We start from the raw sequence: 22,474 nt of genomic DNA, 5'->3' as shown, positions 1-22,474 counted from the left end.
GTTGGCATCTGTTTCCTCCACTAGCCTGTGAGTTCATGAAGGGCAGGGACTTTCGCCTTGTTTGTGTTGTGCCTGGAGAGTCACCCAAGGCCTGTACCACCTTGAGTTCCAAACATTTGTTGAATAAACATGTTCTAAGTTGGGATGTCTCCACTTCAGTTTTAGCCCTTCCCACAATGCCAATTTGTACCAGTAGCCAAGGTCAGAGAGAGACAGTGAGAGAGAGAGAGAGAGAGAGAGAGAAGAGATGCCAAGGAAGTATGGTTCAGCATCAAACACATTTATTTCACTTTTATTGAGTATACAAGAACAGAGAGCACACGCATACAGCACGGAGCACTGAGGTGGGGGAGCATGGGGACGAGAGAGGAGAGAAGGGTGTGAGTAAAAAGGAACAGGACAGCATCGCAATTGGTTGTTAAGGTGCTTTTGAAAAAAAAATTATTTCGAGTGATGTTGCTCATGCAATTTCAGGCCAGTCTTGGAATGTGCTTGCAGGATTCAAACACTGAAACAGGTCCTGGCACTTCCTGTACCCTCAGATGGAAAAGATCCAGAGAAAACAAAACAAGGGAAAATGAAGATCCATGAGATGGCAGAGTAGAAAAAGACCCTGGAGAGCATCTGGTTCTTTCTGCTTATTTTGCAAGTCGGGAAACTGAGGCCCAAGAGGGGGAACAGGGATAGCCTGATGTCACATGGTGAGTTAGGAGCTGAGCCAGGATGGTCACCCAGAACTCCTAACCGCCCTTAGGGACTTTTTCCACTATGCTACATGGCCTCCTGGGTGGAGAGGCAGCACAGAGAGGATGAGAAACGAAAAAGAGAAAAGGAAAAGTAGGTTGAAGACAGACAAGACAAACATCTCTATTCTCTACAAAGAGGAGGATGGGGAGGAAACAGTGCCCTAGATTCTAGCTTTGCAGGTCCCCTCCTCCCTAGTGGCACTGCCTGCGTCTCTGTAGAAGGGAGGTCAGAGCATCCACAGGATGGCAATTTCCCCAAGCCCTGGTGGCCCACAAACTCCACAAGCTAAGCCTGGTCACTTCATCCCTGCCCTGAAGCCAGGTACAAAATCCAGAACAAGGATCCTCCCTCTGAGGTGTGTCCAGTGTGCTCAGGACTCCTGGTTCCTGCAAAGATGAGTTCCTAGACCAAAGTGGCCCAGAGAGGATTGGAGCCACCACTCCAGCTCTTGACCCAGAACGAGTGGGAGCTCTCAAGTTAAGAAGGGCAGGAAGAAGGTTCTGTGGCTTTTCCACCAGGATTGTAGAAAGAACCTGGTGTATGGAAAGTGTGCTGCTGCACTCAGGGGGAGTTGGAGTGGGTTCACCGGCCTGCACCCGGGGGATGCCGCTGATTCTGCTGCCCCGCTGAACTTCCCATTTGCCCAGAGAAGCAAATGCTATTCTGATTTCCTGCCCTGCCTCAGGCCAGCACCAGCTAAGTAGCTAAGGTATATGTCATCACTGACAAGCAAGCCAAAGGGACGCATCTAACCTGGGCCGCCTGGGGGCACCCCTGGGCAATGCCCCAATAGATTGGCGAGAGTGGGGAGATGCTCTCAGATGGGCCAGCCATGGCTGAAATATAAAGCTGGCTCAGGTGGCTTCTCAGGCTCCACCCTCCCCTCCCACCTTCTTCAGCCTGAGAATAGTCCCTGGCACAAGCAGGTAATCAGTAAATAGTTGTGGAATGAATTTATTAACTGGTTTAAAAGGAGGACTGGGAGATAAAATGGAAGTGAGAAATTAGCAGTGCAGTGGGACATTTTCCCTCACCAAGGGGCACTTTCTGAGCTCAGAGCAGTAGCTTGTGGCAGACAAGCCTGAGGAAGCCCATGTGTGGCAGAGGGCAATGCCAAGCTTTTGATGTGAGCTTCTTGAAGGGCTCCTGTGGTCTTGGAGCAATTTCTGGGCACAAGCTCAGAGATAAGATGTTGATTAAGAGGGAGGTCTCCAAGCCAAGGTCTTATGCAGAGCTGGAGCCTTTGAGCAACATTGCCCGTCACTCTCAACTTTGTCCTGGGACAGGGGAGGCCTTTGCAAATGCAGTTTTTATCTCTCAGGGTCTGCCCCGTGCAGCCTCCTTACCACAGCTACTTTGGCCCGAGAAGAAGAAATGATTCAGAACAAGGAAGAAAGTAGAGGAAAAGGCTGAGCTGGGAATTTTTAGACAGTCAGGTTAAAGCCATCATCTTCTATAATGGCTGGGAACACCACCTCCCTTTGGATATGGAGTTGGTTATTACAGTGGGGTCAGGGAAGGGCAGGATGTGGCAAAAAAAAAAAAAAAAAAAAGAGAGAGAGAGAGAAAAGACTGAAAACCAAGGCAAGCCCCATAGGGAGATAAGGACTAAACCAGGGACCTCTACTGTGGCAACTTCAGCAGCAGAGTCCCAGATTGGGACCCGGTACCTGAGCACAGACCAGGTCCTGACTGCTACTACCAGGGGGTCAGGGAGAAGGTGTCTCGAACGGCATTTTGGGGACAACATCTGTGTTGCTTCTTTCTTGCCAAACCCACACCTCTCCATTAGGGGCCCCCACCCCTCCCCACCAATTAACCAATTACAAACACCACACACAGTATTACTACACTGAACCCGTCAGCCCCTACTGTGAGCCAACCCACACCCAGAGTCCAGGTCTCCTTAGCTGGGCCAGTTCAGTGAGATCTAGGAACCTCAGGATACATCAATCACAGTCAGATAATTATAATTTTAGAATGTCAGCTTCATACTTACCAGCACTGTTTATTTTAATATTTTTTCCTGTTATATGCAATATACATAACTTAAAAGCACATCCGTACAAACCTCCTACAAGCTGCACCTTCATAATGAGAAACCATAAACATACAATGTCTTCTTCCCTTCCTGTGGCTTCGTTTTCTGTTCTTGCTTTCTTTTCTTTTTCTCATTTCAAAGGAGAGTCATCTGCAGTGGCCCTCAGCAGGACCCAGACACAGAGGGTGAGGGGTGTAGGGTCGGGGAAGGGGGAGGAGGGAGCCGAGACAGAAAATGACAGCAAGACATTGAGAGTTGAGGGTGAGGGGAGGTGGGAGAGAGGCAGGTGAATTTTGCAGCCCAGTGTCAAGATCCAGAAAGTAAGAATCCAGTGTTCTTCCTCTTTCTTTCAAGTGGGGAATTTTCTTTCTTTCTCGGAAAATGGTTGACTGTGCGTGTCTTGCTGCTGCGACTTCTCTTGCTTTGCTGCGCGAGTGTTTTCCTTTGCATTCAAGTGGGCCTCAGAAATGCTGGAGAAGAACAAATGGAATTGCTCGTCTGCTAACTGTAACGTGCAGAACCAGGGTGGGAGGGACTTCTACAATCATCGTGGTCTGGCTTGCGTTTCTTATTTGGCGGGGGAAAGGAGTGAGCAAGGGATTATAGTTATTATATAATTTTTTTTTCTTGAAAAAAATCCCACCAGTTCTTCAATTTGTCTGCAAAGGAAATGTAGGTGTTCAGATGTCGGTTGTTGCCGTCGGCCAACTGCTCTGCCAGCCCCAGCAGCAGTGCAAGGACGCAGTGTTTCCTGTATATATATCTATATCTCTATATATCTATATATATATGCTTTTCCCTTCCCAGTCTCTCATCAGTGACAGTACGTCGCAGCTGGGACGTCGGTGTTGTGTCGGAGAATCCAGAATGAAGGCCCCTTCTTAATGGTTCTCTGGCTTGGGTTGGACCAGAAATGCCAGGATCTCTTCACAGAGGTCAGGATTCCTGGAAGCCAGAGGCATGGGGTAGAATGGGGGGTGGGGAGTGGGGGAAAAGGAAGAGGACAAGGAAAGTTAGCAACTTCGGTCACTTGTTTTTAAATACATGGCAAGAGGTTGTTTTTGCTACCCTTTACCATATGCCCTTTATTGTGACTCAGCAAGGTAGAGTGACTTGCACCTGTAATCCCAGCTACTTGGGAGGCTGAGGTAGAAGGATCTCTTGAGATGAGAAACTGGAGGCTGTAACATGTAATGATCATGCCTGTGAATGGCCACTGCACTCCAAAGCCACACAGCTTGTGTGTGGCAGCAGAGAACTGAACCCACATCTGTCGGATTCCAGAGCCCATGTGTGTTTGCTCACTTGTTTCCAGGGAGGTGGTAATCTTTTACTTTGGCCTGAAAATGTGTTAAAATGTCCTTTAACACCAAGAAGCTAAGATCATCATCATTTCACTTTTTCTTCCTATCTTTTGTCAGCTCTAAGAAATGTTTAGTCACGATTGCAGATGTTCTTTTTTCATTTGTTTTTCCTTTCTGTTGTCCGTGGGCTAGCTGTGTCCTGGAGATTAAACCACAGACAGCAGTGATTAAATAAAGAAATGGAGCCTGGATTCCAGGTTTGGCTCCAAAACTCAGTGTTTAAGGGAGCAGGCTCTGCACTCTATGGGCCAGCTAGCTCTGTAATCTTGGGTGAGTTTCTTAACTTCCTTTCCTTTAAAAAAATTTTTAAGCGATGAGTCTTACTATGTTGCTCAGGCTGGAGTGCAATAGCTATTCACAGGCATAATCAATGCACATTACAGCCTTGAATTCCTGGCCTCAAGTGATCCTTCTGCCTCAGCCTCCCAAGTAGCTGGGATTACCGGTGCATGCCACAGTGCCTGGCAAGTTTCTTAACTTCTTTAAGCCTCAATTGCTTCCTCTATAAAATGGGTTCTGCCTCCCATTATAGGGAGGAATTGAAGCAAGGGCCCAGCATATAATAAGTGCTGAATAAATACTGGCTGTTCTTATTATGACGATTGTTGCTGTTGTTAATTTAACTACACACTACTCTGATCTCCTTGAGGGCAAGGGCTGTCTTTTAACTCTTGTCTTTCCAGTGTCCAACACTGTGCCTGGCACACAGCAACTACTCAAAACCATTTAACAGATGAAACATCATTTCTGCTACTTGCATACAGTCAAGTGCTAATGGAATCATAGAAAACAGATCTTTCTTGGCTCATTTGACAGACAGAAAAACTGAGGCCCAGAGGCTTCAGGCTTAGCAAGTTGGCAAAACTAAGGCTAGAGCCCAAGGTTCCTGTTTTGGAACAGGTCAATTTTTTCCCGTTAAATTTTGTAAGGTCAGGAAGATGGGCAAGTGCTGCCCTCTTGCTGGTGGTGTTTGGGAGACAGGTCTTCTTTGAAGGAAGTGGGCCAGTGGGAGAAGATGGAGCAGAAACCAGACGTCTGACCTGCGAGGTTGCAGGGAGAGAAGGGAAAAGGTTCTGTGTGAGATGGGTGACTTTCCACACTCATAGCAAGAACTTCAAGAAGGAAGAACGTTAAGAAGGAAGACAAAGAGTCAACTGAAGCAGAGACAGACAGATGTTTCTGGAGGATTTGGGGAGAGAAGAGAAGAGTAAGACCAGCAAGATAAACACCCTCACGGAGACAGGGCTTCAGGCACCACGCTGGTGGTAGACAATTATGGTCTGACTTTCTCAGTGCTCTCATCAACCTCTAAACATGGAGAAACCTCAGAGGGACAAGGAAACAGGTTCACTTTGCTGAGCCCCTTCTGTAGGCAAGACACAGATCCAGTATATCACAGGTGTTGTTTAGTTATTACAGCAACTCCAATTTCTACATTAATGACATTTTGTAGGTGAGGAAACTGAGGTCAGAGAGGTTCCTCTGGACACACAGCCACCAAGGTGTTTCTAGCTCCAAAACCTAGGTGTATCCATCTATTCCTTCCTTCCTTCTTTTCTTTTTTTTTTTTAAACAGGGTCTTGCTCTATTGCCAGGCTGGAGTGCAGTGGCACAATCATAGCTCATTGCAGCCTCGACCTCCTGGACTTAAGCAATCCTCCTGCTTCAACTGCCCAAGTAGCTGGAACTACAGGTGCCAGCCACCACACCCAGTTAATCTTTTAAACTTTTTCTAGAAACCAAGGTCTCATTATGATGGCCAGGCTGGTCTTGAACCCCTGGGCTCAAGAAATCTTCCTGCCTCAGCCTCCCAAAGTGCTGGGATTCCAAGTGTGACCTGCTGCGCCTGGCCCCTGGTCAAAATTGAGTAGTATTCTTTCTACTCAATTTTGCTACATCCTAACCAGGCATTGGTTTTTGTTTTGTTTTTCCTTACAGTAACAGGCTGCACTTTAAGTTTGTGCATCAATTAATGAAGTGGCTGTCCTATAAGTCAGTGTAATCATTATTCTGGGTATGTGGGATATCTTCATAAGCCCATAGACACTTCAGAAGTACCAAAGACATCTAAACAACACAGTGTTATGATTTATTCTTTTTGGTTTATTACAGCACAGCACAGTCCCTGTGTGCAGCATTTTGTTAGCCTACTTCAAGTTAATAGTAATAGTAGTCATAATGAACTTTTATTAAGCACTCACTATGTGCCAGGCACTGTGCTAACTACCATGCTGCATGGATGATCTTGGTAGCCTTAGGAGACAGATGTTATGAAAAGTGAGTGTGGTGAGGTCAAGACCATTGGGTTTTGGAATCTAACAGATTGGGTTTCACTCTCTAATCAATCCATCATGTTCACAGCTTCATGACTGTGAGCAAGCCACTTAACATCTCTGAGCCTCAGTTTCCTCATTTGTAAAATGAATGAGCAGGTAACAGTACTTGTGTTGAATGCACGGCCTGGTGCCCGGCACAGCATAAGCTTTCCATAAATTATAGCGATTGTTATTAATGTGATGATCACTGCCATTTGGCTGACAAAGAAACATAGGCTGAAAAGTTTAAATGATTTGCTAAAAGGTCACACAGCTAATAAAGGGCAGGGCTTGAGACTCTGCAGGAGTGCAGAGCTCTTCCTTGGGGTACCAAGAGGCATCCATCCATTAAGCCAATGTTTCCAAGCACTTTAAAAAGGAGTTTTCAAATTCAGAGGAGACCTCTTCCAGAATTAATGAGTCTGACTGTATTAAGAGTCAGATGTGGGTTCTACTTAACCATAACTACTGGTAAAGCATGTGGGCAGAAAAGGCAAGGGAGAGAAACTTCTGGCTTGCCAGGGCAATATAAACAAGGTGACCTTTACAGAACAACCCAGAAGAGAGAGAGAGATGGTGCATGGTGGTGCGTGGGGCAATGGCAGCAAAGAAAGAACTAAACAGAGGCGAGGAGGAGAGAATGAGACAGCAAAGGGAGCAGCGAGGTGGGCAGATATGAAAGACTGCATTGAGGCGGGGGCGGGGGGTGGGGGCAGGATGTGGAGGCCAGGACAAGAGCTCTGAATGGCTAGGGAAACGGGAAGGCAGGAGCCTAGGGGCCTGTTTCTGAATGCCCTGGGGAAGATGAGGAGGCGTGAAAGAGGGAATGGAGAAGAGATGAGAAACACACAACAGATACCCCCAGGAAAGCAAATAGCCAGAGGACTATAATTGGAAGGGGGCTCGCTCCACCTCTTCATTTTGCAAATGAGGAAACCGAGTCCCTCATTGGGACTCGGGAAGAAACGGACCTACTGTCACACACCAGTCAGTGGAATAGCTTTAGAGCCAGGTCCCTGGATTCCCAGTACAGAGTTCTTTGCATCAGTGGCTCCTATACCTGGCTGCATGGGGACTCCCTAAGGACCAAGGTAGAAATGAAGATTCCCAGGCAACGCAGATCCCAGGTCCCAGTCCAGTCTTTCTAAATCAGAGTTTATGGAGAGGGTTCTCTAGTGCCTGTATTTTAAACAGGCTTCCCCAGGTGATACACCCAGCTTAGCAAGTGGCCTACACTCTACCACTCTGAGATTTGGGAGGAATAAAGGAAGAATGATTGAAAAACTGAGGGGATAGGAATGGCAATCACTTGTAAAGTCTGAGGAAGGCTGGGAGGTAGGCTGCACCCATGGCCAACCTACACTTCTAGACCAGTGCTGTCCAGTAGAAATAGAATGTGGACTACATATGAAATTTAAAATTTTCCTAGATAGGCCCGGGTGCAGTGGCTCACACCTGTAATCCCAGCATTTTGGGAGGCCGAGTCAGGCAGATCACTTGAGGTCAGGAGTTCGAGACCAGCCTGGCAAACATGGTGAAACCCCGTCTCTAATAACAATACAAAAATTAGTTGGGTGTGGTAGCACATGCCTGTATTCCCAGCTACTTGGGAGGCTGAGGCACAAAAATCACTTGAATCTGGGAGGTGGAGGCTGGAGTGAGCCAAGATTGTGCCACCACACTCCAGCCTGGGTGACAGAGTGAGACTCCATCTCAAAAAAAAAATAATTTTTTTCCCTAGATAATAGATTTTCTAGATAACATTTCTGAAATTTTCTATATATTTCTGTCTTTCTAAAAATTTCTAGATAAATGGAAAATTTTAATTTCTTATTTTTTTATTTTTTTACTTTTATTTATTTATTTTTTTATTTTTATTTTTTTAAATTTATTTATTATTATTATACTTTAAGTTGTAGGGTACATGTGCATAACGTGCAGGTTTGTTACATATGTATACTTGTGCCATGTTGGTCTGCTGCACCCATCAACTCGTCATTTACATCAGGTATAACTCCCAATGCAATCCCTCCCCCCTCCCCCCTCCCCATGATAGGCCCCGGTGTGTGATGTTCCCCTTCCTGAGTCCAAGTGATCTCAGTTCTCAATTTTAGTTTACATTCAAAACGATTTAAAAAGAAACAGGTGAAATTAATTTTATTTTATTTTTATTTTTGAGATGGAGTCTCACTCTGTTGCCCAGGCTGGAGTGCAATGGTGCCATCTTGGCTCACTGCAACCTCCACCTCCCGGGTTCAAGCAATTCTCCTGCCGCAGCCTCCCTAGTAGCTGGGACTACAGGCACCCACGAACCCCCACTCCTCATTTTGTATTTTAGTAGAGACAGGGTTTCACCATGTTGGTCAGGCTGATCTCAAACTCCTGACCTCAGGTGATCCACCTGCCTCAGCCTCCTAAAGTGCTGGGATTACAGGTGTGAGCCACCATGCCTGGTCAGGTGAAATTAATTTTAATAGTACATTTTACCTAACCTGATGTATCCTTTATCATTTAAATATGTAACCAATGTAAAAATTATTGAGATCATTTATATTCTTTTTTTCATATTAAATCTTCAAAATCCTGCACGTGTTTCACCCTTAAAGCACATATTTTTTAGACTAGCCAATTTCAAGTCCTCGGTGGCCACGTGCAGCTAGCAACTACCATCCCAGACAGCACAGAAAGAACACTTCCATCACTGCAGAGAGTTCTGTTGAACAGCCCTAGTCCAGACCAGAGGTTAGCAGCCTTTCAAAGCAGCAGGAAAATGTTTCAGTGCTTCTTCTTCTGACATTAAGGGGTCTGGTAATCAAAGGAAAAGAAACATTCTTGTATCTTTCTAGAAAAGACTGGTTTCATTCATTCAAGGAAAAGGGCAAAAAGGAGACCAGCGGTTATATTTGTGGGGTCTTTGAGATGGATTTTTTTTCATTGTGGTAGAACCCGTGAAATGTGTGAGGTGCACAACTCTAAGTGTGAGAAGAATTTTATAAATGTGTTTATATCTATACACCCATGTAACCTACCCAGTTGAAAATAGTGACATTTCCAGCACCCTAGAAGATTCCTTTGTGGCCCTTCCCTCTTCCTTGTGAATACTGCATCCCAGAAGTAACAGAAAAATCAGAAGGGTATTTTTCTCAGATAGAAAATCAGAAATATTCTGATTTTCAACACTGTAGATTAGTTTTGTTTGCTTTTGGACTCCCTATGAATGGAATCATACAGTTTATACTTCCTGTGCCTGGCTTATTTTATCCAACTCAATGTCTATGGGATTTTGTTTTATAGATCTGATAAGATCTGGTAAATTTCCAGAGGGCCCAGAAGAACCCCTCCCCTAATTCAGGCTGCTAAAAGCCCTATCTGCCCCAACATCTTCTTATTTATCTTATTCACCAAAGCACTGATGGCCTACAATTAAACAGGAGAATATAGGTTCCCTAAGATTTTGGCCCCTGCAGGTCTCAGAAGTCAAGATGCAATCATGCCAGGTGTGGTGGCTCACACCTGTAAGCCCAGCACTTTGGGAGGCTGAGGCAGGTGGATCACTTGAGGACAGGAGTTTGATACTAGCCTGGCCAACAAGGTGAAACCCCATCTGTACTAAAAATGTAAAAATTAGCCAGGTGAGGTGGCACACACGTGTAGTCCCATTTACTCGGGAGGCTGAGGCAGGAGAATCACTTAAACCCAGGAGCCGGAGGTTGCAGTGAGTCAAGATTGCACCACTGCACTCCAGCCTGTGCAACAGAGACTCCATCTCAAAAAGAAAAAAAAAAATTGCAATCAAGCAAGACAGAAGAGATCAAGGGCTCTGGTCATCATGTCCCCTTAACAACATTCAGTGACTTGTAATAGAGAGACTCAGGGCCAGGAATGTGGCACTGGGCCTAGTAGGACTTTTTCTGACTTCTGGTTTATAGGCAATGCCCAAGGAGATAATGAGGGCCTCCATTTGTCCCACCTCAATATCCACTGTCATTCCTCTCTCCATTTCCTTCCCTTTAAAAACATTTTTAACCACTTCTGGATTTATTTTTCTGGATCTGGAGCCTGAAACCCCAAAGAAGCCAAGGAACCAGGCTTCCTTCCTCTCCCCACGGACTTGTCTCTCGGGGAGGTGCCCAAATCAGCAAATCAGGAAGGCTGGTGGGGGGGCGGGTCAAAGTTGCACTAGGGGTCAAGCCATTGGGTTCTCAGATGGAAATAGTCCTCAGAGGATCTTGCTACTGATCCCTCCTCTCTCTCATGGTTGCTGGGCCTCAGGAGCCTTACCTGTGGCTTCTTGTCCCTCTCCTCCGGGGATGGGTCTGTTTCTCTGTATACGACAGCTTTGGTTACCAGCATATCAGGATGCTGCAGTTTGGCCTCCTTGATGGCCAAAGCCAGAGCCTGGTGGTAAAGAACAGCAAAAGAAGGAACCATGAAATATCCAAGATGAGACAGACTGTGAAGAACAGCAAGCCCTCTAGTGCACAGCTGGAGAAACTGAGGCCCAGGGAGGGGCAAAGTCAAACAATTAAAGGGACAGACTACAGCTCGGCTCTTCTGGCTCCTTCTGGCTCCCATCCAATGCCCCTTCCTTGGGGGTTTCTTATCTGAACAGGGTCAGCAAGAAGTGGACACCTTCTCTGCCCATGAGCGTAGCCATCCATGGGTAACCCGACATAGGAGGGATTGAGGACTGGGCAGTGGCACTGGGAAGAATGGTCCCTACCCTCATACCTGGTCTTGATCGACATCTTCATCTCCAGTAATGATGATTCGCTTCTCGATCCTCGTCTCAGAAAACCCTCCTTTCACAGTCTGCAGAGGGAGAGGGAGGTGAGGTCACTCTTGGGTCCTGTTGGGGCAGCAGCCTCAAGAGGGGACCTACCCAAATCATCTCTCAAGGGCAGGGTTGAGAACCAGCAGTTACCTTCTCTCCTGACTTCCTCAGATTTTTTCTTCAGCAGTTACCTTCTCTCCTGACTTCCTCAGATTTTTTCTTTTCTGGTTTTGGACTTTGAACTGCAGATCTTGTCTGGCTGCCACCACTCCCCAAAACTACCAAACCACCCCATCTAGGTCTTCCAAGCCCAGCTCCAATGCTGCCTCTCAGACCCTGGTTGGCAATGCTTCTGCCTTCCTGCCTTGGTACTCCCTGAGCACTGAGTCTGTCTCTCTCACAGTTCTGGACCTCTCTGCCTGGTGCCGACCATATGTGTGTCTGTGGCCATGTTCACCTCACCAGGCTGCCAGTTCTTGAAGGCAGGGTCTGTATTTTGTTCATCTCTGTATCCCCTCCTCTCCCACTCCCTCACCCAGTCTAACCAGGGCAGTGCTGAATGCAGATTTGTTGAATGAACACATGAATGAAATGTGAATGGTGACAAGGTTCTGCCTTGAACGACTTCCAACAATACTACAAGAGAAAATTAGATTGATGATACTTATGACCTCCGCTGTTTTCTGAAGGCACAGGATTTGGACAAGTTTCGAAGTAATAGCTGAGGCGGGACCTAATTGTTTGGCATGTTAAAGCAGGGTGGTGTCTGTGGGGAATCCCAGCTGGAGTCAGGGGTGGATAGAAAGAAGAGGGGGCTCCCAGTTGGCAGGGACTTTGGGAAGAAGAGTTTCCTGAACTGTCTGCTGTGGGCGTGGGATGTAAAACCTCCCATAAAGCTTTCAGAGAAGTCAACATTGCTCAGTAATGTTTTTATTGAGAGTGGGTTCTCTGTGGGGTATGTGAGAAAGTGCTGAATCCTGCAGAGGCGCAGGCAGAGGCCAGGACAGTCTGTGAATGAAGGCCTGGTGCAACTGACCAGAGTTCTCCTCTGATGGCTCGTCAACCTGGCTGCTCCAGGCCTCCAGCCCTGGCTAGGCGCCCTCCTGCCTTCCTCCTGGCCACATAGGTATGGACGCATCAGCCCGCCTGCCTCCCAACTAGCCCTTGTCCTTATTGCTGGGTCACCCAGGAAGGCTTCCCTCCTTTGTCCCTACCTCTTCCCGCCTGGGCTCTGACTCACACCCTGGTCCAGGCCCTCCCCATCAGGCCTGAGTTATTTACTATTCATCTCTCTCCATACTTCTCCCTCTTCTTTCTCCCACCTATCTATACATCCTGATGGATCTGATATTCTCTCCTTAAACCTATTTTCAATGGGTTACTCTCCAATCTAAAAATCTTCATGGCTTTCCAATCTCCCTGAGGCCCAGATCCTCCAGAGTCAAATGTGTCCTGGTATTTGTTATTTGCTCTATATTCCACCTCCCTGTCCCCAGTACAACCTAATTTCCCAGATACACCCCCTACATGTGATTCTCATGTCCCATAAACAGGCCTCACTTATGGCTACATCCAGCAGCCCCTGGCACAGAGGCCAACACAAATAAAGTTGACACTCACTAACATCTGCTCAACAAACAAACAAATAAGCAAACACACAATTTCTGCTTCCCTCTTCTGCTTTGCTTAGAACACCTGCATCTGTCTTCTCCTCCCTCAGGTGTCCTGCCTGGCTTTCCAAGACTCTACTCAGTCCCTACTTCTTCTAGGAGATGTTTCCTGATTCTTGCAGGGCCTCTCATATGTCACCCCATCTAGATTCCTCCAGCATTTCCCATCTACAAGGTGCACACGCCATGGTTCACAGTTACTTCAAAGAGGAGAGTATTGTTCCCTCTAGCCTGGCTGTCAACACCGTGTGGGAAGGGCCCGTGCCTAGAACAACATGTGGCACAGGACAAAGCGCACAGTATTCCAGAAACTGGTAAACACTACAGGTTTTCTCTGCCCACTTTACAGATGGCGAAGCCAAAGCTGAACAACAGTCATGACCTTCTCGCCTGCAGCTCGGATGGGGGCATGGGGCACCCTGCTGCTACTCACTTTGGTGACATGGGTGGTGGTGGAGGTTGAGAGGGTTTCCGCAGTGGCGCCGTAGGTGCTGGTGAGGACATCTTTCCCGATGATCTGCAGAATATAACCACCCCCCACCCAGGGTGTCAGGTAAGGACACTGGGCTCTGGAGGGGTGGGGGCGGGGTGGGGTAAAGGGCCCCATGAAGGTGACACTTCAAAGCCAAGATGCTTTGAGCCATTAAGATTTCAAGAATACTGGAATCTTCAGAAACCTAGACCCAACAAATTCTCAAACCCTGGAATCTGAGATTCCTAGACGCTGAGATTCCTGAGGCCCAGAATCCTAACAATACCCTATAATTTAAGAATCCTGGCATCATGGAAGAATGACCAAAGGGATCCAAGGTGGAAACACAGCCCTCCTGACGCCCCAATCTGTCATAGCCAGGTGCACGCTCTCTACGGAGCTAAACAATGAGAACCACAGACTTGGAGAATGCAAGAGCTAAAAGAGACCCTACAGTGACAGACTCAGGGTCACCGGGCAGGCACCAACAGAGGCAGGTCCAGAATCCAAGCCTCTGGCCTCCTAGTCCATTGCTCTTCCTGGTTAGTAGGGAGGGCAGATGCAAAAGAACCATCAGCGGCACCACCAAGGTGAGGGGCCGCTTCACCCTCACACGCCACCAATGCCCCACTTACATGTGTGGGCGGAGGGGACAGGGCCACTCATGAGATTCTAGCAGGTACCAAGGAGCTCTGTTGGCAACTGAAAAGGGTCCAGTTTCCTGGCTCTGCACCTAGAAGGGTGCCTTCTGGGCTCAACACTGCACTTCCTGCCAGCCATACATGGGTCTATGCCCATATTCTCAGTGTGGAGTCCCCTAGCCTGAGCTGGCCTTGCCCACTTACCGGAGAAAGAGAACGGATTTCCGTGGCCACCGTCTGTGGGCCTGGGATCATGGCAGCTGCCCCCTTCCCGGACTTGAGACTGTTCTCCTGGGGAAACAATAGTGCTCAGATGGCCAGCTCTCAGCCGGGTGGGCCCCCAGGATGGCCGGAGCACGTGGCCACGTAGCTATCACGACCACAAGGTTGAGTAGAAACAGTAGAAGCAAAGGACTGAAGGCATCGTTCAGTTCTGCCTCCTCTCACTCATCCCTTGCTCACTCAGGTACAAACTCGTTCACTCGCACACTTGCAGAGTCACTCATTCAACCAACATTTACAGACTGTCTGGCGTTAGGAACGCTGTAGTGCTCAAGACATGGCATTGTTCTCCAGAAGCACTAGCAGAGGAGTTGCCAGATTCAGGTTCGTGTCCTGCTCTGCCACCTTCGAGCCATGTGACTTGGGGCAGAACCACTTCCTCTCTATGGGCCTTGCAGATTCATCTGTAAAAAGGGACCCTTGCCCCAATCCCACAGAGAACCTATGAAGCCAATGGAGTAGAAAAGGTTTTGCAAACCAGAATACATAGGATAAATATAGGGGCATAAGCTGGCTATTTAGAATATAATAATAATAATGACTTTCTGAGTGCTTGCTATGTGCTAGGCATCGTTTTAAGGATGTTACATGCCTTATCTCATTTAATTCTCATAACACCGGTAGGGCATTATTTTTAATATTCCTGATTTGCAGATGAGAAACTGCAGGGTGAGAGAAACTTAAGTGTTCAGTCCCCCAGCAAGCTAGTGGTAGAGCTGGAACTTAACTCCATGTTGTCTGACTCCAAGTCTGACACACTCTGCACGCCACTCTGCCCTTGGGAATCTTTCCCTTCAAACAGCCCTCTTGGCCCTACCTTAAATTCTAACTGCTAGATCTTCCTGGAATTGTCCCCGGACTTACTGCCCCTGATCTGGCCAGGGCCCAGCTGCCTGCTTCTACCTCCTACTTTCTGCACCATCTCAAGGCTCAGCCTTGTCTGTCCAGAGACCCAGAACTGTGTCCATTCTGCAGGTCTTCAGTGGCCTGACCTCTTGTTCTGGTCCGGGCATGGCACTAGATCTGGACTTCTGCCTACCAAGGGGCAGGTGAGAACAGAAACTCACTGACTTTCCCCTGCCGCTCCCACCTGTATCCAGCTGAGGCTGCCAGCAGCCTGGTTCTTTGGTACTGTACCACAAAGCACGTTCCCAGATGCACCTGCAGTTCCAGAATATGGCCCAGCAGCAGGCTTTCCAAGGGCAGCTTCCAGGCTCAATGCTTCCTTTCCCCTTAACAGACACTAACCCCTCTGAATCCTAGCATCATTCTGGGAAGTTCTTCCTTAAAGCCTCTTATTCTCTCATTGTTCTATCTTTCCCAGGGCAAAGCCTCACCTCCACCTTCACACTGAAAACAGAGGCCACCACTAGGGACTTCAGTCATTCAAAACAAGGCACCCTCTGCTCCTCCTTTCCTCTCCTGTATCCTTGGCCAGTCCCATCACCTGCCTCTAGGAGGAGCAGTTTCTCTCCCTGACCAAGGCAAACTCAGCCCTCTCTTCCTCCACATTCAGGCTCTCCTCACTTGCCACCCGCTCTCTGGGCCACCTCGGCCACTCAACAGCTTCTGCTGCCTCATGGAGGTCAAAGTCCCCTATCCCTTCACCTGTAGCCCAGATCTTTCTTGGACCCTAGGCCTTTAAAATCGGTTGTGTCCTAGACATTTTCCCCTGGAAATGTTCCACAGGCACCTCAGATTCATCCGATCTCGAACGGAATTCACTGCTTCTTCCACTTCCAACACATGCTTGTCACTAAAGAGCACTTTCCCCCAGTGCTCTGTTTATATCAGCAGAGGAATCAGCTGGAGGGCTTGGGAAAACACACACTGCTGGGCCCCACCCTAGAGTTTCTGAGTCAATAGGTCTAAGGAGGAGCCCAAAGGACCTGCCTTGCTAACAGGTTCCTGGAACCACATTTTGAGAACCACTGGTTAGTGAACAGTGTCACGAGCTCATCTTTCCTCTTGTCCCCTGAACATCCTACCAACGACCAAATCCTGGGCTTTCCTCCCCCCAGGCATCCCTTAACTCTGACCCCTTCTCTGCATCCACCTCCTTGCACTCCAGCCCCAACCCAGCCTGGGCACCAACGTCTAAGCTGGTTCCCTGCCTTCTCTCTCTGTCTCTCCCAGTGGCATGTGGGCCCCAGATCTCTGGGATGTTCCCTTCTTTAGCTGGATTCACAGTGGCTGGTACAGAACTGTACACATCATGGGTGTTCAATCAACACTTGTGGAAGGAAGGAGAGAGAGAAGGAGGGAAGAATTTTTTGCTCAAGTCCCTCATCCACAGAGGTTGCTAGAATAATCTTTCTAAAACACAGAAACACATACCTGATGACATCATGTCCCTAATGTAAAAAATTTAAATGATTCCCCATTGTCTGCATGACAGAAGTTTGAATTTGGTATATGACATCTGAGGCCCATCAAGCTCTGGTCTAGACTTTCTTTCCAGCTCTTCACCCCTGACTCCTCCTCCATGTGCTTGACATCTGGCTTTCTTGACCACTGGCCCTTCCCCAAATGCTATGCTTCTTCCCTTCTGCCCTTTGCACTTGCTTTTCCCACTGTCTAGAATGCCTTTCCCCGGGACTGTACCTTAATTTATCCTTCAAGCATAGCTCACTCAAATGTCCCTGCCTAGAGAAAGCCTTTCCTGGCTCCTCCTGGCAGAGCTGTCACCCCATAGCTGCCTTCCTCGTGGCCCCTAGGAGAGTGTTATTACCCTATCCCATGAAGGCAGGAAAGAAGTAACTGCAGCTCACATCTTCAGACCACTTACTATGTGCCAGGCACTGTTCTTGGGGCTTTGCACAGATTGCTTTGGTTCCCCCTCACATCAGCCCTTTGAGCACATGCTATTACTGCCCTCTACCCTCACCCATTTTACAGAAGTGAAAACTGAGGCTTGGAGAGGTTCAGGTGACTTGCCCAAGGTCATCCAGCCAGGAAGTGGGACAGCTGGGCCTTGTTCTCCACTGTATGCCCAGAACCTAAATACAGGGGCACAGCACATTAAAGGTGCTCATGACGATCATTTGAATGAATGAATCCCAGCAGGCAGTATAGTTTCTTCAACTGTATCCCCCATACCAGGCAGATAGTAGAGACTAATAAATGTTTTTGGAACAAATGAATGAATGGATGGATGGATGGATGAGTAAATGAATGATATAAGTGCCTGCTCACCATACGCGTGGATTTAAATTTAGCCCTACAAGCATCCCAATGACACGTGGTGAAGGACTGAGGGGAGAGGAGGAACTGAGTGACCAGGGAAAGGTGTGCAAGCTGGTAACTAGTTTGGACTTATTGATCTTAAAATTTCTGTGTATTCAAAACCTACCTGCTGGCTAGTCTAGATTGATGGAATTCCCTTCCTATGTATATGTCAGGGGGTTGGCAAGAAAAAGCATTTGAAAACAACTTCTCAGTGGCTCAAGATAGATCTGGCTCCAGCACTGCTACCTTTCCTAGCCCGAGTAGCGGCCGCAACTGCAGCCCCAGCCCCATGTGGCCGATGTTCACAATGGTCAGGATTAAGGGAGCAGAGCAGAGTGGCTGGGGTTGAAAGTGGGGCTCCTGGCGTTAGAACGCCTGTGGATAACCTGGCACTACCACTTATTAATTGTGTGACCTTGGGTAAGTCGCTTTACCTCTCTGAACTTCAGTTTCCTCATCTGTAAAAGTTGTGGAGGGAAGAGCATCCACTGAGATGATCCACTCAGGAGTCTCAGCACATTGCCTGGAACCACAACCTGTGTGCCGAATGCTACCTGTTCTGTTTAATCATGAAAGGATCTAGTATCGCCGGGGTCTCTTAAGAACTGCAGAATGGGGATTACTGCCATTTTACAGATGAGGACACCTGAGGCCAAGGGTCTTCCTTCATGGGTCAGACAGCAAATAAGTAGCAGAACCATGAGGTCCCTCAATGAGGGGGGTGGTCCCAAAAATCCTGTTCCAACTTAGGGTCACCGCACGCCATCTACTGACCAAGGCAAGGAAGTGGTCTAAGACAAGAGACAATGTGCAGCCACCAGGATGGGTCCACAGGAAGGACTCCAGCCTCACCTTCAGAGTGGAGGTGAGATGAGCCAATGAAATCTCAATGCAAGATGAGATTCGTGGGTGCCAATAACCAAAGAGGACCATCCTCTCTCTCTCCCTGCCGCGGCTGAGATGGTCTAGATAACTGACACTCAGGGATTCCACCACCCACATTACTCACTTTGGAAAACTGAGGCCTGTCTCTATGTCCTGTGGCAACTAAAGCCCCAGACAATAAACGGCTGACTTATGTCCCATGCCTGATACAGCAAGGGCAGCTCACAACTTCCTGAATCAGCCAGGCGATGTTAGCTTGTCCGCTGGCTGTTTGGCGGGGCAGGGGGCTGGTCAGAGAGGGAAGCCTCCTGGGTTCAACTTACCATGGTGGTCGATATGGTCTCCGTGGTGATGGAGGGAGTGGTTGCTATGAACTCCCTCCCCACTGAGGCACTCCCATCAACCTGCTGACCAGAGGAGGAGTCGTTAGAGCTGGGGAGAGCCGGGTACACCTGCAGCATCTGTCACCTGGGCTCACGGCCTCCCAGTTACAAAGTGACAGGCTGTGTGAGTGAACATCACTGGCAGGGGGCTGCACACAGACCAAATCACAGAGGTGCAACAGGCCCTCATTACATTTCAACCAGTGTATCTGATAAAGAAAAAATAATTTCAGACTATCTGGCAAATTCTATCCAAATTGCAATGAGTGTGATTTTTGACCTAGCCATCTCTAGGAACTGACTCTTTGGATATAACCTTTGAAAAGCTCGCCGAGAAGTACCAGCAAGGAAATTCACGGCAGCGCTGATCATGAATTGTACAAAACAAAAACAACCACAAGGCATGCCATTGGGAGACAGTGAAATAAATCAAGATTTGCCTCCTAAGTGAGATGAACAAGAGTAAGGTGGGTCTATGTAGGCCAACAAGGAGCGATCTCCAAAATAATTACTAAGAAGAAAGGTAAGGTGTAAGAAAATGATCGCTTCTGTGTAAACATTGTTAAGTATATAGAGATGTAGGTATCTGTGTTGGAATAGGCTTGTACATTTTTCTGGGTGGTAATATAAGAAAAATCCCATTTTGTTCTGCTTGAATTGTATAACTATAAACTTTTTTTTGTTGTTTTGTTTTTATGTCGACAAGGGTTACTGGGCTGTGGGATCTAGGGCCAATTTTAGTTTCTTTATACTTTTCTGTGGGAAAACACAACAGAAACACGTATTACTAAAACAAAACAGGTCAGGGGGAAAGCAGCTTGCCCAAGGTCACACAGCTCATCAGAACTCAAGAGTCCTGACCTGTAGTAGGCGGCCTCATAAACTCCTACTATCATTATAAAAGTGGGAGAAAAAAACTCTGGAAACAAAAGAATTGCCCATGTTGTATTGGTTTATGTCTTATTTCAGTTTTCTCTTTGTCTCTCTTTTTTTCCCTGTCACCCAAGCTGGAATGCAGTGGTGCAATCCTAGCTCATAGTTCACTGCAACCTTGACCTCCTGGGCTCAGGCGATCCTCCTACATCAGCCTCCCGAGTAGCTGGGACTATAGGCATGTGCTACCACGCCCAGCTAATTTTCGTATTTTTTGTAGAGATGGGGTCTCACTATATTGCCCCGGCTGGTCTTGTACTCCTGGGCTCAAGCGATCTGCCTGCCTCGGCCTTACAAAGTGCTGAGATTACAGGTGTGAGCCACTGTGCCTGGTCTTATTTCAGTTCTTGAGAAAAAGGTTAGCCTCAGAGCCAAAAAGTTCCTAGCATTGTAGCTCTTCTGGCCAGGAAAAACCAAGAGGGCATCTATCAGACCCTCAATCTTAATTTCCTAAGTCTAAAAAGCACGGAAGGAGTGCAGGGAATGGACTGGAAGTGGTGGACCTGTGCCTATGCCTGATGGCTTTCTCCAGGTGGTCAGGGTGCTGCTTCTTGTCAAGACACATGATCTTTGGTTTTCTTCTTTCACTTTGCTCATTTTACTGATCTGATGTGGAACTCTAATACATAAAAAATGACCCAAGGTGAGCTGTTCTGACTGAAGCTGAATTGGGATCTCTCCCTCTTCTCTCCCCAAGCAGCTCCTGGGATACCTCAAGAAACCTCTCCAACTCCTTGAAGCAATGTGAACATCAAGGTCCCAATCCACTAGCCAGTACAGTCCTCCCAATATGCCCAGGAGGAAGGGGTAGACAGGGTCATTCCTATTTTATGGATGGCTAAATGGAGGCTTTAAGAGGTATGGTCTGCCCAGGACAAGAACCTGCTTTACCCGTCACCCCTTCCCAGAGCTCAGGGAGGACACTGAGGCACAGAAGAGCATCAGGATTAAAATGTGGGTTCCAGGGAAGCTGAGATTAAAAGGGTTGGCCAAGGGTTTTGGCCACAGCAGTGGGGACCCTATCACCAAATGCCCAATACCTGTTGCTTAGGGTACATTGGAAGGCACAGGTTACCTGGGTGTTATCCATAGCGGAGACTCTGGTCTGCAGTACAGCCTCCGGCTCAATCTTCTTTCTAATGGCCAGACTGCTGACAGTCATGGTTTCCGTTTTCACGGGCTGTAGGAAAAGGAGGGAGAATGCTCTGTAACTGAAACCCTAGCATGACCCTTGCTCACAGGCAATTGCAGTGTGGGGTCTGCAGGCTATCTCCTATCCCCACAGCTGGCCACATTTCTGGAAGGGTACTCAGGTCCGGGTAAAAGAGACGTGGTGTGATATCATAGACAAATAGCCTGCAAGGAGAGCCAGGACCATCACCAGGACCAGGTAGGCCTGCCCTGCGCCCCTGTGCCACACACCCTTATGGTGGCTATAAGTTGTTTTTTAGGCTACTATTAGAACATCTACCATTTTATTAACATACTATATGCCAGGCCCCAGGCTAAATGTTTTGCTTGTATACATAATGTCAATGAATCCTGAATGACCTCACTGGTGAGCTCACCACCTCTCAGCTGCTTCAGCCGAACTCTTTTTTTTTCTTTTCTATTCTTTTTTTTTTTTTGAGACAGAGTCTCCCTTTGTCGCCCAGGCTGGAGTGCGATGGTGCGATCTCGGCTCACTGTAACCTCTGCCTCCCAGGTTCAAGTGATTCTCCTGCCTCAGCCTCCCAGGTAGCTGGCACTACAGGCCCACGCCACCACACCCAGCTAACTTTCGTATTTTTAGTAGAGACAGGGTTTCACCATGTTGGCCAGGCTATTCTTGAACCCCTGACCTCAAGTGATCCACCTGCCTCAGCCTCCCAGACTGCTGGGATTACAGGTGTGATCCACCGCACCCGGCCTGAACTCTTCTTTACAGCAAGAACCACATATGCTTGGAGGCCTGCAACATCCAGGCACGAGATGTCAACGAGTGAAGAGGGTTTGTTGAGGACGGGCGAAGTAGAGAGTATGTGGGGTCCATTTGGGTATGGCCAGCTGTGACTATGACCTTTGAGTGTCTGATTTTTTTTTTTTTTTTTTTTTTTTTGAGATGGAGTCTTGCTCTGTTGCTCAGGCTGGAGTGCAATGGCGCAATCTCAGCTCACTGCAACCTCTGCCTCCTGAGTTCAAGTGATTCTCCTGCCTCCCGAGTAGCTGGGATTACAGGTGGGTGCCACCACACCTGGCTAATTTTTTTATTTTTAGTAGAGACAAGGTTTCATCATGTTGGTCAGGGTGGTCTTGAGCTCCTGACCTCAGGTGATCTACCTGCCTTGGCCTCCCAAAGTGCTGGGATTACAGGTGTGAACCACCATGCCTGGCCGGTGTTTTTTTGTTTTTTTGTTTTTTTTTTTTCTTGTTTTGTTTTGTTTTTAAGAGACAAGGTCTCACTCTGTCATCCAGGCTGGAGTGCAGTGGCATGATCAAAGCTCACTGTAGCCTCGAACTCCTGGGCTCAAGTGATCCCCCCTGCCTTCTTGCCTCAGCTCCTGAGTAGCTGGGATTACAGGCACAAGCCACCATGCCTGGCTGAAGGGGATTCTTATAGATGGTTGCAACCCTGTAACCCAGCCATTCATCCAGTTAATCATCTATTAGTGCCTAGTATATGTCAGGCCTTGAGGAGCTGCGACCTGGTAGGAGAGCAGGCTCGTCAGCCACTGACCTGACCGCTTTGGATAGTGCTGG

The 22,474-nt window shown here is 47.8% G+C and overlaps 1 protein-coding gene across 28 annotated transcripts in view; it reads right to left on the bottom strand.

Annotated features, from left to right (window-relative positions):
• Positions 1-259: 259 nt before the first annotated feature.
• EPB41L1 (erythrocyte membrane protein band 4.1 like 1) overlaps positions 260-22,474 on the bottom strand; it is a 164,808-nt gene continuing 142,593 nt past the window's right edge. For 15 of the 28 annotated variants that reach the window (XM_031656722.1, XM_009216189.3, XM_031656717.1 and 12 more), the window contains 7 exons: positions 20,811-20,915; positions 18,743-18,826; positions 14,229-14,315; positions 13,345-13,428; positions 11,199-11,279; positions 10,749-10,865; positions 260-3,733 (listed from right to left, as the gene is read on the bottom strand). In XM_031656722.1, coding sequence (XP_031512582.1) covers positions 3,725-3,733; positions 10,749-10,865; positions 11,199-11,279; positions 13,345-13,428; positions 14,229-14,315; positions 18,743-18,826; positions 20,811-20,915 — 567 coding nt within the window. In that variant the 3' untranslated portion in view covers positions 260-3,724. The remainder of the gene's footprint in view (positions 3,734-10,748; positions 10,866-11,198; positions 11,280-13,344; positions 13,429-14,228; positions 14,316-18,742; positions 18,827-20,810; positions 20,916-22,474) is intronic. The other 13 variants (XM_031656720.1, XM_009216196.2, XM_009216194.2 and 10 more) reach the window with 7 other exon arrangements.

The sequence above is a fragment of the Papio anubis genome, chromosome 16 (genome assembly GCF_008728515.1).
Source record: "Papio anubis isolate 15944 chromosome 16, Panubis1.0, whole genome shotgun sequence".
Classification (NCBI taxonomy): domain Eukaryota; kingdom Metazoa; phylum Chordata; class Mammalia; order Primates; family Cercopithecidae; genus Papio; species Papio anubis.
Note: the sequence above shows the minus strand (reverse complement) of the source record. Positions and strands in the feature narration are given on the sequence as shown.